Source organism: Schistocerca americana, chromosome 1 (genome assembly GCF_021461395.2).
Source record: "Schistocerca americana isolate TAMUIC-IGC-003095 chromosome 1, iqSchAmer2.1, whole genome shotgun sequence".
In the NCBI taxonomy this organism is placed as follows: domain Eukaryota; kingdom Metazoa; phylum Arthropoda; class Insecta; order Orthoptera; family Acrididae; genus Schistocerca; species Schistocerca americana.
In genome coordinates this window covers 429,109,187-429,133,498 of record NC_060119.1, presented here as the reverse complement: position 1 = coordinate 429,133,498, position 24,312 = coordinate 429,109,187, and the positions used below count along the sequence as shown (strand labels likewise).

General features: G+C 43.6%; 1 protein-coding gene across 1 annotated transcript in view; it reads left to right on the top strand.

Moving 5' to 3' along the window:
* Positions 1-24,312, top strand: part of LOC124557856 (exostosin-1) — a 296,909-nt gene that overhangs the window by 254,065 nt on the left and 18,532 nt on the right. The window contains exons 4-5 of the mRNA XM_047130899.1: positions 6,236-6,496; positions 22,960-23,253. Of these exons, the coding sequence (XP_046986855.1) occupies positions 6,236-6,496; positions 22,960-23,253 (555 nt within the window). The remainder of the gene's footprint in view (positions 1-6,235; positions 6,497-22,959; positions 23,254-24,312) is intronic.

Sequence of the window (24,312 nt, the reverse complement as noted above, 5' to 3'; positions counted from 1 at the left end):
CAGAGATGAATGAGGAATCATTAAAAGCCCTTCCGAATAACAAAGCGCCAGACTGGATGACATATCTGGAAAAGCACTAAAGGAACTCTCCCAAGAAGCCTTGAACCACCTGACGGAGGCCTTCAGGATACTGACATGTAAAAAAAAAAAAAAAAAATAAGCTGGAAGCAGGAGATGGTGATAACTGTTCCGAAACCAGGAAAGAGCCACATAGATCACAAAAACTACAGACCATCAGTCTTCTGTGGCAAATACGCAAAATCGTCGAAAGACTATTCCTTCTGAGAATTAGAATAATCGAAGATAGAGGGATACTGCCCCAAAACAGTTCTAATTCTGAACAGGGCACTGCCACTCAGCAACTCGTCAGGATCGTAGAATACATCACCAAGGCGTAAAACGACAGAGAATACTGTGACGCTGTATCTATAGACGTGCCGAAAACATTCGACATTGTTTGTCATCAAGGACTGATATGGAAACTCCACAGTGAGACGCCGTGCTAATCCCGCAGGACAGGACAGATAGTATAAATTGTGGAAAGGGGTCAAAATAAGGGGCTGTCAGTTACACTCGAACATATAACTTTATTATCTGATCAAACATTACAAGAACCCAAAAAAAATTTTTTTTAGACACACAACTTTAATCTTTGGGACTTAATTATCGGCTGAAAGCCACTTTAATTTAGAAACTGCTGAAGGCTAATAACTTAAAACGCAAACATAATGAGAAATTTAAAGGCAAACCTTATGTTAAAACAGTTCTTTAGTTAGGCTGAAGTAAACAACTTAAATTCTAATCGGCTGAAGGCCTAACACTTAAAACTCCATAACATATTTTTTTAAGTACCAAAGGCCGTACGTGAAACAGTTCTTTAATTTAGGCTGAAGGCCTTAAGAGCACAACAACTCAAACTCAAAATCGGCTGAAGGCCCAAGACTTAAAAATTCAACAACATTAAAATTTTTAAAACGCCAAAGGGCTTACGTGAAACAGCGCTTTAAATTACGCAGAGGGCCTTAAGAGCAAAACAAATCGGCTATAAGCCATACAAGTACAAACAACAAGAACAAATTTAAAAGAAAAATAGGGCAGTACACCCAAGGGCGCTCAGATGTTCGAGGGTCGGCCTGGAATTCAAACACTAACGCTCACTTAGGTGAGATAGGCAGTCGGGTCAACCATTCACGATCCGACGTCAACCCAACCGACCGACAGTCAACGGACCAAGCGACAGCATAAATTAACTTTCGTGTCCCGGTATCGGTGAGCCACGGACCTCGTAGCAATGGGAACAGCCCCTCACACTCCGACCGCGCGTGGACGCCGGCAGCGGCCGCGGCGAACTACGCGCTGCTCCACACCAACCGACCAACTGCCCAGGCCCGGAAACGGTGAAGGACCACATACACGTCGGCCGATGACACTACCAACCAACGGCCGACCCGCTCCAATCTCCCTCCGTCGGACAGTGCATGTGTGTCACCAGCGGTCGGCGAGCACTGGCTGTCGGCACCTCACCGGCGCTCCGTCCCCGACTTCCACTACTGCTGCTGCCCGACTACACTACTGGTCCGTTTCGAGCTGACTGCCAGTCACACGACGACCCGGAAATACTATCGGTCGCTCCAGAGATGGTACGACAGTGCACTTATCGATACGCGCTGCCGCTGCTGCCGCTCACGTCCAGTAAGGCAGGAAGTTAGTGAAACCAGTAAATGGAATAAGAAAACGAGGCGGCAGTACCGTAATAGAAGATGAGAAACAATAAATGAGATAAACGCGAGCCGTACACGGCTCACACAGCTTGGTATTCCCCAGAGCCTACAAGATCGTCTTAGTCTTCTACTTAGAAGATTGTACTTTGCGGTGCGGGTCGAAGAATGACGTCAACCGTGAGACGAATTTCTGAAGGACTTTATGGGGCGGCGGGTGGAATTATTGTTGTTATTTAAAAATGTTTGGTTTGTAATGTAGAAAAGATGCATTTCACGGTCGATTAACCATATGTGGGGCGGCTGGTGGAATTAATTGTTATATAAATGTTCCTATTAATTATTTATGCTGTCTTTTGCCGTTCTCAACACTGGCTCTCTAACTGCAATATTGGCAACCAGAAAGTGATTAGCAAAACGTGAAGCCTGTAATTAGAATTCCTAGTGCCCACTTCATCTGAGAAATACACTTATAGCTACAGCTTATAACCCTGAGGAATTAGGTGATTGTCTGGGATTCATAATCAAAAACGATTCACTAAAATTGTTCACTATATTCTGAAAGTCACAGACCAAAATAAAGAATCCATACAATCTAACTTAACAGAGCGGTTCAGAGTCTAATGCGCTGATGCAACTATAACTGTTCAAATCAAGTGTTTAAGTGAATGCTCGCCATAATTTGATGATAATGTTCATCAAACTCCACGCTAAATAATGGTAGAATGTCTGTCCCGCAGCGGCACGTGAAAATACGACATACGCAAACTGAAGATAAATCATTAAAGTCATCCCAGAATTAACACTTCACTCGAAAACGATTTCATGGTTACGCGTATCCCGAGTAACTTGTTACGGCATCCGTAGCTGTTTATAGCAATGATACCGACGCGACGCGACTCCCGACACAGGTGGTACGCTAATCAGCGTCAGGAAAGAACTGGGGCCTTCTTCTCTCGCGCAGCGTTCTTATTTATAAAGTCGCGGTGCGGACGGCTAAGGGAACGCCTGATCAATTCCGTTCTCCCGACTAACCGCTAGGCTAGTAATGCACCACTTCAAGTTATTGAATAAATCATCGCTTCCTTTGCTGATGGCCGATGAAGCTCTCAATTTAAATGTGCAATCAGCACACAGGTAAGTAATCATAATAAACGTCTGACGTGGCTAAGTGAAATATTTTGGGCGAGAGAAGTAATTTAATTACACTACACGCAGTAGACGAGCTCTGAACTTGCCCTTTGGAGGTACGCTATCGCTATAGTTTTATAGTTATTCAATTGAAATTTCTCACATCTTTATGATTATAGCGGATCTCCCTTCTACTTAAATTTAAACATCCTGGCTTTATTTATTCGCCTACTTAATCTATCTTGCTTCCTTAATTTCTAAGACAAACACCAGAAAATTATGAATTTCAACTAAAATTTTAATTTGTGAGATCCAAAATACTGTTTCTACTAAATTATTATGAAAAAGGAATCTAAATACAAATTTTTAAGGCTCTAGCTCTTTTCTGTTGCGCCAATAATTTTTACAGAAAAACGTCCAAATTTCGAAAATGGTTAAAGATATTCAACACATATTGATTTAGTATTACTCCTGACATGCTAGAACCGTTTCAGGTTATTTACTTGATTTTTAAAGTATTGCGCAACATTTATGACGCCAGAGATAGTTACAGCAGACTAGGCTGGCACACAATGGAAAGACTGATATGAATTTTATACGGCGTGAGTAGGCTGCTTCCCTACATCTTCCACACCCCTACGACTTCCACAGGGATCCGTCCTTGGACCGACCCAATACGTGCTCTGTTTATACATCCGACCTTCCTGGTCCCAAAGAGTGGAGCGTGCAATCTACAACGATAACACTGCCGTTTATACTAGAAGCGGATGGCATCAGGTGATGCACAGACGACTGCAAAGGGGCATGCAAGGAACGTGAAAGATGGTCTACAGAATGGAGAATTGCATTCTGTGCGTGGAAACGTCAAGCCGTTATATTCACCAGGAGAAGGACGCCAATTACTCAGAGATACTGGACGGTAAACTAATCCGGCAACGCCACACCGCCGATGTCAGACAAAGTTGATCAGAGGCTTGGAGCCTTGTATCCTCTGCTTGACGAATGTAGCTAACTTCCGCGACCTATAGGACGTATACTCAACCATTAGTGGACTGTGGAAGTACAGCCTGGGGCACAGCAGCGATCACACACCTTCACCGGCTTCAGAATGAGCAGAAGATCCCCTGAGATGGATTTTTCACGCGCTCTTCAATTTTCCTGCGAAGTATCTACACTAGAGCGGGCTGTCTCTGAGGATTCATTGTACCGACCATACGGGCCACAGATGGGGAAAACAACTAACATAAGTGACTTTGAAAGCATACATGCGACTGAATAGTGATTTTGTTCATAGCCTCTTCCTGCGTAATATATGTCTGGGAAAGCAATTTTGATAATTGCCAATGCTATTTAGTTATTAGCCTTGATCGTAGTTTCCGTAATCGTGGAAACTCAGGATAACGTGATATAAATTGTACTAAAAGTATTTTTCACTAAACGTATATGGCGAAACAACGACACAAACAGTGTCCGCCATCTCATCAAACTTTCCGTCAATCAAAATTTCTCTCAAACACGTCGAACGTGATCTATGCTCGACATGCATGTCAAACAGCACCGTACACGGTCAAATTTTTGGCAAACATAGTAAAGTTTGATAAATTGTTTGATCGCGTACGAGGGCCCTTAGGCTCGTTCACCCTGCGAAAAAAAAAAAAAAACATGGATAGCGACATACGAATAGCATTGGTTGGTATGTCTATATATCTTTATGATAAATGTCCTTGTTCCTCATTTCTCGCGCTTAGCTTGGAAGAGACGTTAGTTGTGCGTTGTCTTCTTAATAGCTAAAAATATTAACAAAAGGGTAACATGCCGGACTTGTACATAGGCCGGATGCGATGTTATAAAGCCGGACATGTCTGGCTGAACCTGGACATCTGCAGCCCTAGCTGCGAGAGACGACATCGATAAGAGCATTGCACAGAACTGGTTGGACGACTCTCATGCGCCGATTCGCACACCTGATCCTACATTGGGTTATCTTTTCGTTGCAGAGGTAAAAAGGCAAGATCAGGTAGACATACTGAGACTTAGTTCATGAGTGAATCTCGCAAGCTGAGCGACGACGAGGGTTAAACGTAAAAATGGGCAGATGCGAGGTGAAGGTGTGGGGGGTGCAGGGGGGGGGGGGGGTGGTTAAGGGGGGTAGGACGTCAAACGGGCCGACTTGGAGCAGGAGAGGCATCACAGGATATTTTAATTTCCACTGTGTATACTTTTACAAATAAATTCATAAAACTGTGTCAGCATCACCAGGAAAGATTCAGGATTCACACTCATTGCAGTGGAAGATCGAAAACATAACAAAATAATTTTTTTTACGTGTGAAATTTCATCATTCTTTCACTTACTAATGGCTGCATTTGTTGCTCTAGATACACTTTTCTTGATAAGATAGAGAGAGTCTTCGATGAATTTTGCACAGCTTACAAACCATACTTACAGGTGTATGAAACTCTAGAATTTATTTAATTTATGAAAAAAGGAATGAGCTGTTATATTTTAAACTTGATGTTTAGAAAAAACCAATTTTCTAGTTAATTACCTCAATTTTTACCACAGTTTTTAATAGATTTGTAAAAGTCTAAGAGTTTCGTACACCTTTGAGTATGGTTTCTATGCTGTGCAAAATTCATCGAAGAATCTCTCTTACTTATGAAGAAAAGTGTACCTGTAGCAACAAATGCTGCCATTAGTAAGTGAAAAAAATGATGAAATTTCACATGTAAAAAAAAATTATTTTTTTATGTTTTCGAACTTCCACTGCTGTGAGTGTAAATTCTGAATCCTTCCTCGTCATGCTGACAAAGTTTTATGAATTTATTTGTAAAAGTATAGATAGTGGAAATTAAAATGCCCTGTGATGCCTCTCCTGCTCCAAGTCGGCCCGTTTGACGTCCTACCCCCCGTAAGTCTCGAAGGCTGCCATCGGCGGCAATGAGCCCAGTTACGCCACCACAGTCCCCCTTCTCACTGCTACATCGCCTGCATACCTGGGCCGGGCGAGATGGCGCCGCAGTTACACACTGGTCTCACGTTCGGGAGGACGACTGTTCAAACCTACGTCCGGTCACCCTAAATCGTTCCAGACAAATGTCGGGATGATTCCGTTGAAAAGGGCACGGCCGATTTCCTTTCCCATCCTTGACACAATCCGAGCTTGTGCTGCGTCTCTAATGACCTCGATGTCGACGGGACGTTAAACGCAATCTTATTTTTCTTTTTTTGTTAGGCATGCCTGCTCCTCCGAATTTCCAACACTCACGCCCACGCCCAGTCCTCGAACGACAGCCAGCCCAGAAAGTAAACGAGTTTATTTTCGCTCGCCGAGCTCAGGGGCAGCGGGCAGCTGTGTGACGCTTTGTGGTCGCGTGCTGTTGCAGATCATCCGGGAGCGGCTGCCGCGGCAGCCGTCGCGCGAGGGCTTCGCGTGGAACGCGAGCCCCGGCGCGCTGGTGACGCTGCCCGGCTTCTCGGACTCGTGGCGCCGCTACCCGTTCCACCTGCCGCGGCTGGGCGCGCGCCCCGGCGCCACCTTCACCGCCGTCGTCTACTCGCAGCTCGGCGCCGCCGCCCTCGCCTCCAGCGCCGCCCCGCTGCACCGCCTGCTGCGCAACGTCGCCCGCAGCGCGCACGTCGCCAGGGTGAGTAGCGCCGATCGGAAATTCGCATCACCTGACCATTCATCCTGTCTGTGTGTTTCGATCTTTCGACCATCCACTCTATTTCTCGTCGCCGCAGTGTGTTCTCGGTTTGCTTGCCTTCGTTCTTCCTGTTTAACATAGTTCTCATTTCGTCGTTCCCGTTTAGTTTCATTGCTTTGGTTGGTCGTAAGTACTTCATTATACTCGTACGAGTAATCACAACAAAATATCTTACGAAACTTTCTGGTAAATTAAAACTGTGTGCCGGACCGAGACTCTAACTCGGGACCTTTCCCTTTCGCGGGCAAGTGCTCTACCAACTGAGCTACCCAAGCACGACTCACGCCCCCTCCTCACAGCTTTACTTCTGCCATTATCTCGTCTCCTACCTTCCAGACTTTACAGAAACTCTCCTGCGAAGGAGCGTGAGTCGTGCTTGGGTAGCTCAGTTGGTAGAGCACTTGCCCGCGAAAGGCAAAGGTCCCGAGTTCGAGTCTCGGTCCGGCACACCGTTTTAATCTGCCAGGGAGTTTCATATCAGCGCACACTCCATTGCAGAGTGAAAATCTCATTCTGAAAATATCTTACAAGTCTAAGGAATTTAAAATACCGAAAAACTTTTATGCTGAAGTGACAGATTTTCATGAAATACCTAAAAATTAACGAGGATACGACCCGGCAGTCGTATTTTTGTATTTTTTTATATTTATGGTACGTTAACTTCAGAGCAGACACTCACTCGAAAACACTAAAAACACTACGCAGCACGAAGGAATTATCCGAATTGGACGGAAATAGGTAGACGCGATCTACATGTGCAGACAAGCAAGTGACGACAATTTCAGGAAAATTGCGTGATTTATTCAAGAGAAAGAGCTTCAGATATTGAGCAAATCAAAGACGCATTGCTCCACCTCTCTCCTTATGCAAGTAGTTAATCGGCTTTGCATTAGTTGACGAATCTGTTCGATGTTCCCCTGAGAGATATTCCAGTTGGCCCGTTAGATCCTCAAAATCCCGAGATGGTTGGAGCGCCCTGCCTGTAATGCTCCAAACGTTCTCAGTTGGGAAGAGATCCCGCGACGTTGCTGGCCAAGGTAGGGTTTGGCTAGCACGAAGACAAGCAATAGAAACTCACACCGTGTGGGGCGGACATTATCTTGTTAAAATGTAAGTCCAGGATGGCTTGCCATGAAGGCCAACAAAACAGGGTGTAGAATATCTTCAACGTGCTGCTGTGCTGTGAGGGTGCTATGAAAAGAAGTGGTACTGCATATACCACTCCTGGATGTCGGACTGTAAGTCAGGCAACAGTCAGGTCTGTACCAGGCCGCTGTCAGAGGCGTTTCTAGAGACGTTTCCGCTGGTCAACGGGGCTGCGCTCCAAGCGGGATTCATCACTGAAGGCAGTTCTACTCCAGTCAATGAGACTCCAGTCCAAAGATGTGACTAGAGTAGAACTGTCAATGAGATTCCAGTCCAGAGATGTGACTAGAGTAGAACTGTCTCCAGTTATGAGTCCCGCTTCGAGTGCAGCCCCGTTGACCAGCGAAAACGAGTCTGCATACGCCTTGGACACAGGTGGGATACCAACCAGACTGTTGCTTGGCATGCAGCCTGACAACCAGGAACGACAGTCTGGGATGCCACGTCTTTTCATAGCGGGATCGCTTTCGTTGTCATCAGCTCACAAAAATTCACGAGAAAATCGAGTTTGAAGTATTCTAGAGCAGTTCAGTTCACTAAACTGACCGGTTTAGCTGGCAGTAGCATTTAAAATGCATTTGAAAGTGGCGACCTAATCGTTGTAGTAATAGCCCATATTCGGTTATGGTTTGTTCGCTGCGAAATTGGAGGAGGACCGTACCAGATCTGACGGGAATCTGGCTGGGTAATGGGTACCAGAAAGGAAGGAACATTAATTTCCGATAGGACGACGATCGTTTGACCGAAAATGGTTCTCTGTAAGCAAATACACATTACAGCAGCTTCGGTTTTCTGTGATACCGTTCTTTAAATACGTTGCAGCCGTGCAGCAGCATTGTTTGAAGAAAATAGTCCAAGGAACAACTTGGGTCCAGTAAGAACATGACAGGCGAATGAAGAGAGAAAAAGATTAAGACCTCTGTTACAAGGAAGTAAGTCTTACAGGAGGGAAAACGAAAGTAGACAGAGTGATCCAATTTTCAAACGTGTTTATAAAAATGGAATTGGCCACCAGTGGATCCAACAAACTCATGCATTGTAGAAATCGACTTAACAAGATAATTTATATATAAAAAAGAAAGTTTAGAAATTTGATCCGAGTGCGCGCGCGCGTGCGTGCGTGTGTAAGAGAGAGAGAGAGAGAGAGAGAGAGAGAGAGAGAGAGAGAGAGAGGGGGGGGGCAATGCTGAGTTGAGGGAAGACACATAACTGTTGGAGAATGAGAAAAGGAGTTACAGTAGATAACAGAAGATGATGGTGGTGATGATGATGATGATGATGATGATGATGAGCATCAGTGTGGAAGTATTTACTACTTTTCAGGATTTCCTCTTGGTTTTGTCTATGGAAAAACAGTTATTTGTAATTTTGTTGACGTCTCGGACGTGTTTGGATCCAACTGCGTCGTTCTCAATTAGTGCTCTCTGCTTAATGATCCTTCATTGTGAAATACTGTGTTTCTGAAGTACTCTGTTCAGAGTGCTCTGAGGTATTTTGAATGGGTCAATAGTGCGACGGATTGAACGTCCTGAGTTCTATGCCGCGTCACCTCGCCCAGTGATAACCTCTCTCGATACATCAGTTTGTACTCTCGGCACACTTTCAATGGAAGATCAGTTGACGACCGATCTATCCGACTGCGTGCCGTGTTGACTGTCCCGGTCTCCACTGCAGTCGATGCACTTGCCAATCGAGCGACGCTCATTGCGCTGCCCTACGATGGCACACGAATTTCGAAAGTAGCCCCGAATTGGCTGGCTGTCAGGGCCGTATCGCTGGCCGCAGATTTGCGTGATTAATGCCGCAGTGAGTGATGGACGCGGCCGCTGCCGTCGCGGGGCTGTGCCGATAGGCTATCGGCGCGGTCCACGTGATGGCCCGCCTGACGTGGACTGATGCCCGCGATTTGTTAGCGCCGCCGCCTCTGCCCTGTCCCGGCACAATCACTCATCGAAAATAACCTGAGCATTGCCTTATCAGGGCCCAAGTAACTACATCTGCCGAGTAAGGAACCGTGTGACAAATGTAGAATTATTTAAAACCAAAATTATCAGTGTTCTGCCCCACGGCAGTTCTTCACATGTAGCTCTCGATGCACTCCTGTCATTTGCTACTCTCTTCGTGTTCTCATAATTGTTTCCTGTCTTTATACTATCCACCATCTGGTAAATTCTTCGTCGTCTTCTTCTTCTGCTATTCACCGTTCCCTCCATAGCATCCATCAGTAACCAATATCTTGTCATCCAACGCCCAAACTATGTTTCCACTTCCAGATTACCTTTAAAATCTCTCTGGCTTCTTTCACTCTTCCCAGCATCCCTTCATTTCTCACTTTGTCAACTCATTCTATCCTTTCCATTTTTATCCAAATCCGCATCACGAATGCTTCTATTCTTCTTTGTTCCTCTTTCTTCGGCTTCCTTGTCTCAGCTCCGTGTAATGCCACGCTGCATGTAAAGCATCGCCTTTCTCAGGTCCCTGTCCACACACCCACATAGAAGCCTCGTCTTCTTATTAAATGCCTTGTTGGCAATTGATGTATTTGTTTTCACCTCCTAATTACATCTTGGGTCGTGCATAGTTATGCTTCCCAGATATGTGGAAGCCCTAACTTGTTCTATATCTTCCTCTCACTTTCCTTGCACTTATCACCACACATTTCGTCTCGTTCGAAATTCCTCACGGATTTTATTTGATGCTTTTCGCTCTCTGCCAGTAACAACATATCATCAGCAAATCGAATGGATTCTGTCCTACCACCAACCCGCACTCCTGTTTTTCGTTTCAAACATTTCTGAATTATATGCTCCAAATATATGTTACACATTATTGGGGAGAGATAGCAGCCTAGTCTCACTCCCTTCCAGTTGTGCTGGTAAATTTTTGACTGGCACGAGATTTCGTCAGTACAAGTCTGAGCTTGCAACTTACATTTCAGTGAGAAATGACGCAAAGGCTATTCATGACCACGGTTTAATGCAACATAGCTTATCGCATTGTTATTTTGTTCTTATATTCCGTAAGTTAGAACTGTCGGTGATAATTACTGAAACAGGTTTTGTGAATATTTCTGCGAAATATTTTTGCAACATTGGGAAGTCAAATGAACTCTCTATCAGTCTTCACGGTCGAATGGTTGTAAAGTAGTTCGTTTATCATTTGCACGTGGTATGACCATATATATATATATATATATATATATATATATATATATATATACAGTGGCGGTCGAAATAATAGAGCCACCTCTACTGACGAGATTAAGAACTAGGATATCTATTAGTTCGCGAAATCGCCACGAGTGCCGTGTTGTCAGTCCCTTGTAGACAACATCAGGGAAGACGTTGCTGCTATCTTTAGTCGTCCGAAAGGAAGCGTTTGAGCTAGACGTGTGAAAAGAGGCATAAAGGTAAGAATCTTATGGGTCAAAATAATAGAGCCGCTTTACACATGTGCCTTTAAATTGATTTTTATGCAGTTGTTTTGTATGTAAATTGACGTGTGGTTTTGTTTACATTCGTCTAGATGGGCAGAGCAAAGCATACCAGTGAAGATGAGCGTATAGTAATGTTCCGGATGTTCAAAAGTGGGATGTCCATGAATAAAATAGCCAATGTCTTGCACGTTTCGCGAAAACGAGTCCAGAACGCCATGAGACGGTCAAAACAAACAAAGCCGCAGGTGGAGAACAGGGGGCGACCTCGTGTAACTACTCCTCGCGTAGACAGACTCATCACTAGGGAAGTGAAGAAAGACCCATTTTTGTCAACACCACGACTGAAAGCCATTTTGTTTAGCGACGAACATGATGTTCAACCATCAACCTCAACGATTCAAAGACGACTGAGATCTGCAAAATTGAATGGGCACATTGCAAGAAAGAAGCCACATGTTTCACAAGCTAATGTTCGGAAAAGGTTAGCCTTTGCCCGGAGAAATGAACAAAAACCTAATACTTGGTGGAGGAACATCCTTTGGTCCGATGAATCCAAGTTTAATAGGTTTGCCTCAGACGGAAAAGTCTATGTGCGCCGCCCACCAAACCAGGAATTTAATCCCAAGTACACTTTAAAAACTGTGAAATACGGTGACGGAAGTGTTATGGTATGGGGATGTTTTTCGTGGTACGGCATTGGTCCAATACACCGTATCAACGGCATAATGAACGCAGAAATGTACAAAGACATCTTGGCAAATGTGATGCTGCCTTATGCTGAAGAGGAAATGCCGCTGAAATGGAAATTTCAGCACGATAACGATCCAAAGCATACTGCAAGGATCATAAGGCAGTTTGTTCAAGAGCACAATATCGAAGTATTAGAGTGGCCACCTCAGTCCCCTGACGCATCACCCATTGAGAACTTATGGGAGATCTTAGACAAGAGAATTGACCGCTCAAAAGCTACATCTTCAGAAAAACTGTGGGAAGAAATCCAGAGAGCCTGGTATGCGATCAGTAGTGACGAATGCAGGCGTTTAGTAGACTCTATGGGTAAGAGGTGCAGGGCAATCCTCAAAAATAAGGGTTACCCCACGAAGTACTAATGCAGTCCTATGCAAAAAAGACTGTTCCTGTACGTTTCATAAGACTGAGATCAAGTACAATATATTTGTTTCAATTGGCTCTATTTTTTTGACCCTGTGGTCTGGTATTCTTTTGAATATTATTGATTATTACTGATTATTTTGTGTTGTGTTATCGATATAACTGACTATAGTACAATGTGACTCGGTTGTAATGGTTTCCATCATAGTTCAAACATGTCTAGTAATAAATGTGCACTTTATTCCAAACCTTTGCCAGGTGGCTCTATTATTTTGACCGCCACTGTATATATATATATATATATATATATATATATATATATATATATATATATGTGTGTGTGTGTGTGTGTGTGTGTGTGTGTGTGTGTGTGTGTGTTACGTCGAAAGGATTCATTGACCTGTATACCGATTGTTACTTCTGTCGTATATGAAAGCCGATCAGATATCAGAACATAGAGCGACGGTTCCAAACAATGGTGTGTCCTACAGTAATTTTGATGTCGCTGTGTGGCAACGTATGGTAATTGCATAAGTAATAGCTTCTCCCTCCAAAGAAAGAGGAATGATTCAGACGTAAGGCAGTTGCTGATAAGACGGAAATAGGGTGTAATGTACGTTTAATTGTGGAGGGGGGAGGGGAAACTAAGGAGGTGGACATGTCGCCATATTTAGCCCTCACCTACTCACTTCAGGACGCTCTGCATAGCAGCCAACATAGCAGTATTATTAGTACTGATTGTGTGTAGTAGAAAGAGGCCAAAACCGTAATACTGACACTATCCTTCATGTTTTAACCACAAAGTAACTGTTATTGCTGTAATCCGTAGAGATAAACGCATCGACGTGGAGTTTTCCCCACAAAGAAAATATAACCGCCCGTATTTGCATAGACGCAGACCTCTGCCTATATGCCTACGAGAAGAGCAAACGAATTTCTTGGACTGTTAAGTGTGTATAAATGATCCATGCACGCAGACCTGTATTTCCTCTCCTCGAGTCATCCTTCGCAAACAAATTAATGGCTACTCAGATCCGCAAATAATACGCGATGCAGCGGTCAAATTCAGCAACGGCTGTCAAAAAGATCAACATCATGAAAGAAACAAAAAAAGAACAGAAATATGGCATCTGGTGTATTTCACACATGTAAACAAAGACAAACCATGTGTGCTTTATAAAGTTTTCATGTTTTTTTTCGAGGTTAGAGAAGGTTTTATAACACCGACCTACTCAAGAAAGAAAGAAAGAAAACGAAACGGACAGATGCGAGTAGGTTTCGCTCTCTGAGGGTTCCGTACAAATTTAATTATGTATATAACAATAATAATAATAATAATAATAATAACTTCGTGTGGCTCAGTCGCCTGGTGCGAGTTTTTCAAACGGACGCCACTTCAGGGACTTCCATGTCCCTAACCTGTCCTAGTTATCCAGCCAGGGAAGAATCCGAACCATGTTTCGTTCCAGAAGATATCTCACGTCTTTGAATGGTGAAAGTTACGTTAAAATGAAAACTGAAAAATCCGTGGTTCGACCGAGATTCGTTCTTTCGGTTTCCAGGGGAGCGTTTTATTGCTAGACCACCATGCCCGACATGTATATAGATATTTCATCTACATGATTTGATGAGAGATTTTTTGAATGTCAAAACATGTGACATAAACGGCCGTATCTTTTTATTGCATTGAGTTAGAAGCTTTAATTTTTTAGACGGACAGTATCGTAGACCTCAGTATTTGACATAAATGGCAGCTTCATTCTCGTGAGAAAAAGGATTCTTAACAGTCGGATAGACATATGGACAAAGGCTTCGTTGTGACCGGTCGCAGTACGGAACCATCACAAAAAAAAAAAAAAAAAAAAAAGTATCCGCCCTAAGACGTATCCTCATTCATTCTTGGAAAAATGAACAGAAATATGGCATCTGGTGTATTTCACACATGTAAACAAACACAAACCATGTCTGCTTTATAAAGTTTTCATGTTATTTTTTCGAGGTTAGAGAAGGTTTTATAACACCGACCTAGTCAACAGCATTCACGTTTGCAGCGACTGCCAGCCGTTCTGATTTAGGATAACCGTAGTTCCTGCACATCACTTGAAACCAGTTATAGAAGAAACAGTAAAGTCCACGGTCAGTTTACTTCCCCGTCCTTGTCCAGCTTATCTGTCTCTAATGGCTTCGACGACGACGGTATGTGGCTATAACCTTTCTAGTGTCAAAGATAAAGGAAACGTTCGATACAGATACAGATTGTGTTCGAGTAAGAGAGAGAACTTTTACAAGGCTTTGCTCTGCCGGTCGCCCCTGCTGGTTCTGCTACCTGGGGAAGCATACACGTCGACGTATCGGCTGGTGCCGTAAAGACTGCGCCGCGCAACATGCATAATGTATCGCGCTGCTGCTGCCGTCATCGCTGCAGTCTGCACTCCAGACGTCTGACTACCGTTCTCTTGCAGTCAGTGAAGCAAGTGTGGCCTTCCCCGCCGGTCCGACTGACAAAACGAACTCGTAACTTCCATTTGAAATTTTCTTTGCACACTTAATGGTTTTCGTTTGATTTTATACGCTTTTCACACTAAAAGAAATTTAAGATTTGTTTATCGCCGATTTAACTGCCAAGAAGTCGACAAAGAGGCACAACAGACAGCTGTATTAGCTGTACTTTGTAATTTTTAAATGGAGTACTAATTTTGTTATCGCTTATACATCGTCCTTAACTAAATTCATAATATTATAAGAGTAAGAGGAAAGTCATTTTTTGTTTTGGTAAATAACTCCTATAATAGTATTCATGTTCGTGACCCACACGAAGATTTTCGCAACTGTTAAGTCACTTTAATGACTGTTAAATAAAACTTTGAACATGATTATCAGGAATTCACACTATTATCTTTACGACTTAGATAAGAACAAATGTTTCCATAATTTGCAACTGAATTTTATTTTCTTTTTAACGAAACATGTTTCACCTCTCAGTAATACTTATATGCCTTTAACCACATAAATAGTAATTGCTACAACTCAGCTATGCGTTTCAAGGGACAGTGCTCTCATCACCAGGTTGCTGATCCATAGTTTTTGGCGTTCATTAAAAAAATGAATAAATAAAAAATATAGTGTGCTGTGGGCCCGTGTCATACAGTCATACATAAAATCGTTGACTTCACAACCGTGCAGTAGGCCTTGTCCTGTGTTCACTGGACGCTTCTCTTGATGTCCGGAGGTAGCTGTGAGCCACCATGTCTGAGGTACCACTGCGCATGTGTAGCGCCTGTTCATATTTCCACGTAAGTTATTTGGCCAACCTCTAGTTATTACTTCCATGGAATACCAAAGACTTCGAACTATTCATTTGCATTAAAATAATTTCAAAAAACTGTTAACAAATCTTGTTCAATTATCATTCATTTGAACATTAAGAACATTGTTAGTTTTCTTTTCGCATTTGGCTGTTCCTTATTCTTCTTCTCTCTTTTTCCGTCTGCAGAATTTATAAATCGTCTTCTATACCTTTTATGAGGTGACCTGTTCCATAAACGTGATGGGCTGCCGTTGAATTCTTGTAACTCTTCAATCTGACAGCGCCCTCGTCCTCTTTATACCTGGCCGAAAAAGTTCTCCCTGTCTGCGCAATATATTTGGCATCGCATGGCGTCTACTGTATTTTATACACTCCCGAACTTTCAGATTTGTTTGCCTTGCTGCAGATTATTATCGAATTGGGATGGTGCATCGTCATGTTGAAACCATATCCTCTCGTGATAGCTGATGTACAGGCTCCAAAACGTGTGACAGCACATCTGGAAGCGCCACCAGCCAACGTGAATTGTTCACATACCAACAAATCCCTTTTGGTTGATTTTGTATAATTTCACACCACAAGTTGGGAGAGTTTTTTTGCTGGTGACCAGAGATGAGAATGGCGTAGGGGTTTTCTTCACTCCAGACGTGGCTGCTGCGGCAGCTGCAAAAGTCATCATAAATGAAAAGCCTCATTGTTGAACAATCCAGATTGTAGCGAGATCGATCGTGCACTACTGAACAGCATAACCCACTGAAATAAACGAATTGTGGGTTCAGAAGAATTTTTTCTCATTTGTTGCACATGTTATTTATCACGAAGCGTAACTGCTGCTCCATTCGAACTGTCCATGCCATATTATTCGTAGCTCGCAAGTTGACGGGTGCTTATTGGCGATTCTTTTTGCTCGCACCACCTAACGCATCTCGTCAAATTCTACTGTGCGAACAAATGTTTGTCGAGAATCTTGACTGGCTCTGTGTGGCTTGAGTGGCCCAGTTTCTGTCCACAGCTATAAATTTCTGCCAATTAGGATGACGTCCATTGCGAAACTTCCCTGTGTACATTAGTTAGGCTTGCAGTCACTATATCGTGCTCCTCCACAGATTAAAAGTATGTCTGCCGCGTCCTGCAAACAAGTGGTATTCCATTTTCGACTGCCAGTTGTGAACGTTAAACAGTGGAAATATCTTAATTAATAAAGACAATAAATTCCTTGAATTAGCCTGATTATTGTGAATTTTTCCGAATAAAACCATCTAGATGGGTTAATATATTTTTATTTATTATGGCGTGTTTCGCCTACGCCCATAATCAGCTCCTGTAACTGATATCAAAATAAGATTACAATGATATATGTTTCATGTACTCACCAAACGCACTTTGCGTTGAACATATAAATGTGGCAAGAAGAGAACCCACCCCCTCCCCCTATCTTCGAAAGTAGCTGACATTAAGAGATGGCTCTCGTCTACGCAGCAACTATACAGCTTTTTACAGTACTTAATTGTAGTATGAAGAATGTGCTTGGCAATATAACTCAGTGTTCACTTGCATCGATCTGTTATTAAAAAATAGTTGACGCGTAGATACAGTGAACGACAACTAACATCAGTTTTTGTAATGTCCAGTTTGGCTCTTTTTAGTGGTGTCTATAGATAAGTCCTAAAACTCTCTCTTGGACACGGTCATGTCTGGAGGTATTGTCCTTGTGATATTCACTGACCAACTAACTGACTGGAACCATGTGCCTGCTTATGTCTAGGTTTGGCGGGTAGGTGTCCACTTGGGAACTGTTTGTGTGACGTTAGGCAGAATCTTAACGTAGTTCTTATCGTGCTCCCTCGCTAGCAGTCTAGCCTAAACTATGTTGCGCCTGAGTAATAGCACACTCGGCGTTCTTCCACGTAGGCCGTGTCTTGTATCTTCTGGGAACACAAGTGTTGCATTTACACATTACCAGCTGACAAAAGTAATAATATACCCAATGAAACTTAGAACTCTTAAAAGAAGGCTCGGTACATACTGCAAAAAAAACAGTGTCGATTCATTGCTTCAACTGGCGGCTCATTAAAAATGTAAAAAAATAGGTTTTGTCGTAACAGACACTGAACTTTTTACCAAGCAAAATCGGCAAAGAGCCATACGTTTTGAGAATTTTATTTAGACATCCAGTTTCAGCATCTCATTAATGCCATCTTCAGACTCGTGTGCACACCATGTAAAGACAGTCAGATATATCGATACCTGCATCACAGGAGTCATAGATATCAGCATTCCGTAAATTCGTTTCTGGAGCCTTTACTTCGAAGACTGGTTGTTGTCGAGTCTTCGAAGTAAACACTCCAGAAACGAATTCACGGAATCTTTATATTCTCAAAATGTACGGCTGTTTGAAGATTTCCTTTAACAAATATTTGACCGGTCGCTGTCCCGTATCCACAAGGGATGAACAGAGACACTGTACTTCGTTTTAAGAGCTCTAAATGTAAGTATTCATTGGTGAATTTTTACTTTTGACGACTGATAATGTATATAGACTACTTATCATTCTAGTGTTGCTTCAGTCTCAATTACAGTAGTCGAATCATGTAATAAATACAGAAACAACGGGTAGACATAAAGTTTTAACTACCACCTTGAAAAAATAAACTTCCGTGATTAATCTGATTGTTTGCAGGGACATGCCTGCAGCGCTAGTACGCGTAGAAAACCCCGCGCCACTTTATCACAGCACGCTGCTAGAGGAGCAAAACATAATGGCACAGTCCGTTGATAAAGTGGAGAAATAACTCATTTTTTAGAGTTGATCATGAAGTTTTCACTATCACCTCTCGTAGGTGAATGGATATAGACTTGTCAGTTTAGTGCTGCAAACGTTACGAACCCGTACGTCATATGCGTTGGTGACTAAAGACCTTATATTGCATAACTTTCATTTCTGGACATTCCTTTTCTGGGGGTCATCAGTCTTCTGGCTGGTTAGATGATCGTCACGAGCTCCTCTCCTGTGCGAACCTCTTAATCTCAGAATAGCACCAAACGTCCTTAATCATTTGTTGGATACATTCCAGTTCATGTCTTCCTACACTTTTTACCGTCTGTAACTCCCTCTAGTATCATGAAAGTTATTGCCTCATATCTTAACGCATATTCTGTCGTCGGGTGTATCTTCGCCCTATCAATGTTTTCCTGATGTTCATTTCCTCCTCGATTCTGCGGAAATCCAATTCATTTCTTGTCTTTCGAGCCCATCATATTTTCACCATGCTTCGGTAGAACTACATCTCAGACACTTCCGATTCTTTAGTTTCCCCACACTCCACAATACACTCTCATAGATTTTCTGTGCTCCAAAAGTACATTCTCAGAAATTTGTTTCTCAAATTGAGGCCTATGCGTCATACTAGCAGACATCTTTCGGCCTGAAATGGTCTCTTTGCCTGTGTTGGCCTAATTTGTGTGTCTCCTTGCCTCGACCGTAATGTCTTATTTTACTTCAAAGGTCGCAGAATTGCTTCACTTCGTCCACTTCTTGCTTACTACTTTTGATATTAAGTTTTTCGTTAATCTGACTTCTGCTACTTCTCATTGCATTCGTCTTTCTTCGGTTTACTCTCAATTCACATTCTGTACTCATTAGACCGTACATTCCGTTCAACAGGTCTTCTAATTTTTCTTCACTTTCTCCGAGGATAGCAATGACATTAGTGAATCTATTACTGAATCTGGTGGCTCCTGAATTTTAATCGCGCTCCTGAAGCTTTCTGTTATTTCCATCATTGCTTATTCTAGGCACATATTTAACAGTAGATGTGAGTGGAGCTGTGGACGCTAGGAAATGGAGTGCGAAGCGGAGAAATCGGAACATTTCTGACATATTCTTCTGTCTGAGTTCAGTAGAGGGGTGGCAGCAGCGGAGGCAGGGAGAACCATTTGCGTCGTGTGTATGGATAATGCGATTGGACAGAGCACGGTAAGAAAATACTTTTCTCGTTTTGGGAAGGATCGTTTTGACATTCGTGCCTCCCCACGTTCAGGAAGACCTTCTGGGTTATATGGAGATCTTGAAATGCATTAATCCACCATTATCCACGTCAGTGTATTCGAGAACTAGCAGATGTGACGAACTGTGATCATTTCACCATCGTGCAACACTTTCATGCAGTGAGGAAGTTTCAAAAAATCGGTTGTGTGGGTCACGATCACAAAAATCAACGGGTGGTCATAAGTGCACTCTGCCTGCACGTCATCATTTGGCTTGTGAATAACACCGACCATTCTAATCCTGTATAATTACTGATGACGAGAAATGTTATCTTTATGGTTGTTGTTGTTGTTGTTGTTGTTGTAGTTGTTGTTGCGGTCTTCAGTCCTGAGACTGGTTTGATGCAGCTCTCCTTGCTACTCTATCCTGTGCCAGCTTCTTCATCTCCCAGTACCTACTGCAGCCTACATCCTTCTGAATCTGCTTAGTGTATTCATCTCTTGGTCTCCCTCTACGATTTTTACCCTCCACGCTGCCCTCCAATGCAAAATTTGTGATCCCTTGATGCCTCAGAACATGTCCTACCAACCCAACCGATCCCTTCTTCTTGTCAAGTTTTGCCACAAACTCTTCTTCTCCCCAATTCTATTTAATACCTCCTCATTAGTTATGTGATCTACCCATCTAATCTTCAGCATTCTTCTGTAGCACCACATTTCGAAAGCTTCTATTCTCTTCTTGTCTAAACTATTTATCGTCCACGTTTCACTTCCATACGTGGCTACACTCCATACAAATACTTTCAGAAACGACTTCCTGACATTTAAATCTATACTCGATGTTAACAAATTTTTCTTCTTCAGAAACGCTTTCCTTGCCATTGCCAGTCTACATTTTATATCCTCTCTACTTCGACCATCATCAGTTATTTTGCTCCCCAAATAGCAAAACTCCTCTACTACTTTAAGTGTCTCATTTCCTAATCTAATTCCCTCAGCATCGCCTGACTTAATTCGACTACATTTCATTATCCTCGTTTTGCTTTTGTTGATGTTCACTTATACCCTCCTTTCAAGACACTGTCCATTCCAATAAACTGCTCTTCCAAGCCCTTTGCTGTCTCTGACAGAATTACAGTGTTATCGGCGAACCTCAAAGTTTTTATTTCTTCTCCATGGATTTTAATACCTACTCCGAATTTTTCTTTTGTTTCCTCTATTGCTTGTTCAATATACAGATTGAATAACATCGGGGAGAGGCTACAACCCTGTCTTACTCCCTTCCCAACCACTGCTTCCCTTTCATGTCCCTCGACTCTTATAACTGCCATCTGGTTTCTGTACAAATTGTAAATAGCCTTTCGCTCCCTGTATTTTACCTCTACCGCCTTTAGAATTTGAAAGAGAGTATTCCAGTCAACATTGTCAAAAGCTTTCTCTAAGTCTACAAATGCTAGAAACGTAGGTTTGCCTTTCCTTAATCTTTCTTCTAAGATAAGTCGTAGGGTCAGTATTGCCTCACGTGTTCCAACATTTCTGCGGAATCCAAAGTGATCTTCGCTGAGGTTGGCTTCTACCAGTTTTTTCCATTCGTCTGTAAAGAACTCGCGTTAGTATTTTGCAGCTGTGACTTATTAAACTGATACTTCCGTAATTTTCATATCTGTCAACACCTGCTTTCTTTGGGATTGGAATTATTATATTCTTCTTGAAGTCTGAGGGTATTTCGCCTGTCTCATACATCTTGCTCATCAGATGGTAGAATTTTGTCACGACTGGCTCTCCCAAGGCCATCAGTAGTTCTAATGGAATGTTGTCTACTCCGGGGGCCTTGTTTTGACTCTGGTCTTTCAGTGCTCTTCCAAACTCTTCACGCAGTATCATATCTCCCATTTCATCTTCATCTACATCCTCTTACATGTCCATAATATTGTCCTCAATTACATCGCCCTTGCATAGACCCTCTATATACTCCTTTCACCTTTCTGCTTTCCTTTCTTTGCTTAGAACTGGGTTTCCATCAAAGCTCCTGATATTCATGCAAGTGTTTCTCCTTTCTCCAAAGGCCTCTTTAATTTTCCTGTAGGCAGTGTCTATCTTACCCCTAGTGAGATAAGCCTCTACATCCTTACATTTGTCCTCCAGACATCCCTGCGTAGCCATTTTGCACTTCCTGTCTTTATGGTAACATGAGGAAAAGAAAGGAATGGTTGAGCCCAAACAAAGCAGCAACTGCCCGTACAAAGACGATGTGTTGTACCACGATCTACTTGCCCGAAGTGGAACCATCATTTCTGACATTTGTTGTCAACTACTGAGACGTCTTGCAGACACAATCCAAGAACAACGTCCAGGAAGACTGCGTGAAGTGATGCTATTCCAGGATTACGGCCTCCCGCATTCGTTTAGACTGACAGAAAGCACTATACAGACGTTGGGTTTGGAGATCGTCTCACATGCACCTTATTCACCTGATCTTGCGCCTCAGATTTTCACCTTTCCGGTACTCTATCGAACGATCTTCAAGGAACTTCCTTTTCGAATTAAAGTGCGCTCCGAATATGGCTCGACTAGTTACGAGTGTTTTCTATAGTCGCGTCTTAAAAAAACTATCCCAGCATTGTGAGACTGTTGTAAATAGAGAAGGAAAATACTGGGTGATCAAAAAGTCAGTATAAATTTGAAAACTTAATAAACCACGGAATAATGTAGATAGAGAGGTAAAATTGACATACATGCTTGGAATGAGATGGGCTTTTATTAGAACAAAAAAAAAAAAAAAAAACGCGTGCAAGATCTTTTGCGCGCGTCGTTTGGTGATGATCGTGTGCTCAGCCGCCACTTTCGTCATGCTTGGCCTCCCAGGTCCCCAGACCTCAGTCCGTGCGATTATTGGCTTTGGGGTTTCCTGAAGTCGCAAGTGTATCGTGATCGACCGACATCTCTAGGGATGCTGAAAGACAACATCCGACGCCAATGCCTCATCATAACTCCGGACATGCTTTACAGTGCTGTTCACAACATTATTCCTCGACTACAGCTGTTGTTGAGGAATGATGGTGGACATATTGAGCATTTCCTGTAAAGAACATCATCTTTGCTTTGTCTTACTTTGTTATGCTAATTATTGCTATTCTGATCAGATGAAGCGCCATCTGTCGGAAGTTTTTTGAACTTTTGTATTTTTTTGGTTCTAATAAAACCCCATGTCATTCCAAGCATGTGTGTCAATTTGTACCTCTCTATCTACATTATTCCGTGATTTATTCAGTTTTCAAATTAATACTGACTTTTTGATCACCCGGTATATTATTGACGACTGAAGTCTCTGCTAGATGTCCTCAGAATAGTCTGTTAAGTATTCTCGACGGCCTGCTGTTGTGAGTGACGTGCCACGTGCGCCGTCTGTTGCCGCAGATCGTGGTGGTGTGGGCGCACGAGCGCGCGCCGCCCGGCCGTTCGCGCTGGCCCTCTCTGGGCCACGTGCCTCTGACGGTGCTCTCGCAGCCGCAGGGCCAGGGCCAGGGGCCGGCGGGCATCGGGCGCCGCTTCCAGCCGCACCCGCTGCTGCAGTCGGACGCCGTCCTCTCGCTCGACGAGGACTGCCTGCTCACCACCGACGAGGTCGACTTCGCCTTCGCCGTCTGGCAAGCCTTCCCCGACCGCATCGTCGGCTACCCCGCGCGCTCGCACTACTGGGACGACGCCAAGGTGAGCCTTCGCTTCCACTTCTATACTTTCCACTACGCTGAAGGAGGTACAACGCGGCTATACTGTAGCCTAAACGTTGGTACCAATATTAATATTTGTGCCCGCCCGGTTAGCCGTGCGATCTAACGCTCTGCCTCCCGAGCAGGAAGGCGTGCCGGTCCCCGCCGCGAATCCGCCCGTCGGTTTAGTGTCGAGGTCCGGTGTGCCGGCCAGCCTGTTGATGGTTTTTAAAGCGGTTTTCAATCTACCTCGGCGAATGAGGGCTGGTCCCCTTATTCCGCCTCAGTTACATTGTCGGCGACTGCTGCGCAAACACACACACACACACACACACACACACACACACACACACACACCACACTTACTCTACCACGCAAACATTTGGGGTTACACTCGTCTGGTACGACACGTTCCCGGGGGAGTCCACTGGGGGCCGCCGGCCGGAGTGGCCGAGCGGTTCTAGGCGCTTCAGTCTGGAGCCGAGCGACCGCTACGGTCGCAGGTTCGAATCCTGCCTCGAGCATGGATGTGCGTGATGTCCTTAGGTTAGTTAGGTTTAATTAGTTCTGAGTTCTAGAAGAGTGAGGACCTCAGAAGTTAAGTCGCATAGTGCTCAGAGCCATTTGAACCATTTTGACCTCAGAAGTTAAGTCGCATAGTGCTCAGAGCCTTTTTTTTCCACTGGGGGCCGAACCGCACAATAACCCTGGGTTCGGTGTGGGGTGGTTGGACTGCTGTGGTCTATTGTGGAGTTGTGAACCACTGAGGGCTAGGGGGGAGGTTCAAAAATGGCTCTGAGCACTATGGGACTTAACGTCTGAGGTCATCAGTCCCCTAGAACTTAAAACTACTTAAACCTAACTAACCTAAGGACATCACACACAGCAATGCCCGCGGCAGTATTCGAACCTGCGACCTTAGCGGTCGCGCGGTTCCAGACTGAAGCGCCTAGAACCGCTCGGCCACAACGGCTGGCACGGGGTGGGGGGTGGCGGCGAAACCTCTCCGTCGTTTCTAAGTTCCCAGTTTAATGCATATTAATATTTACAGGAATTCTGA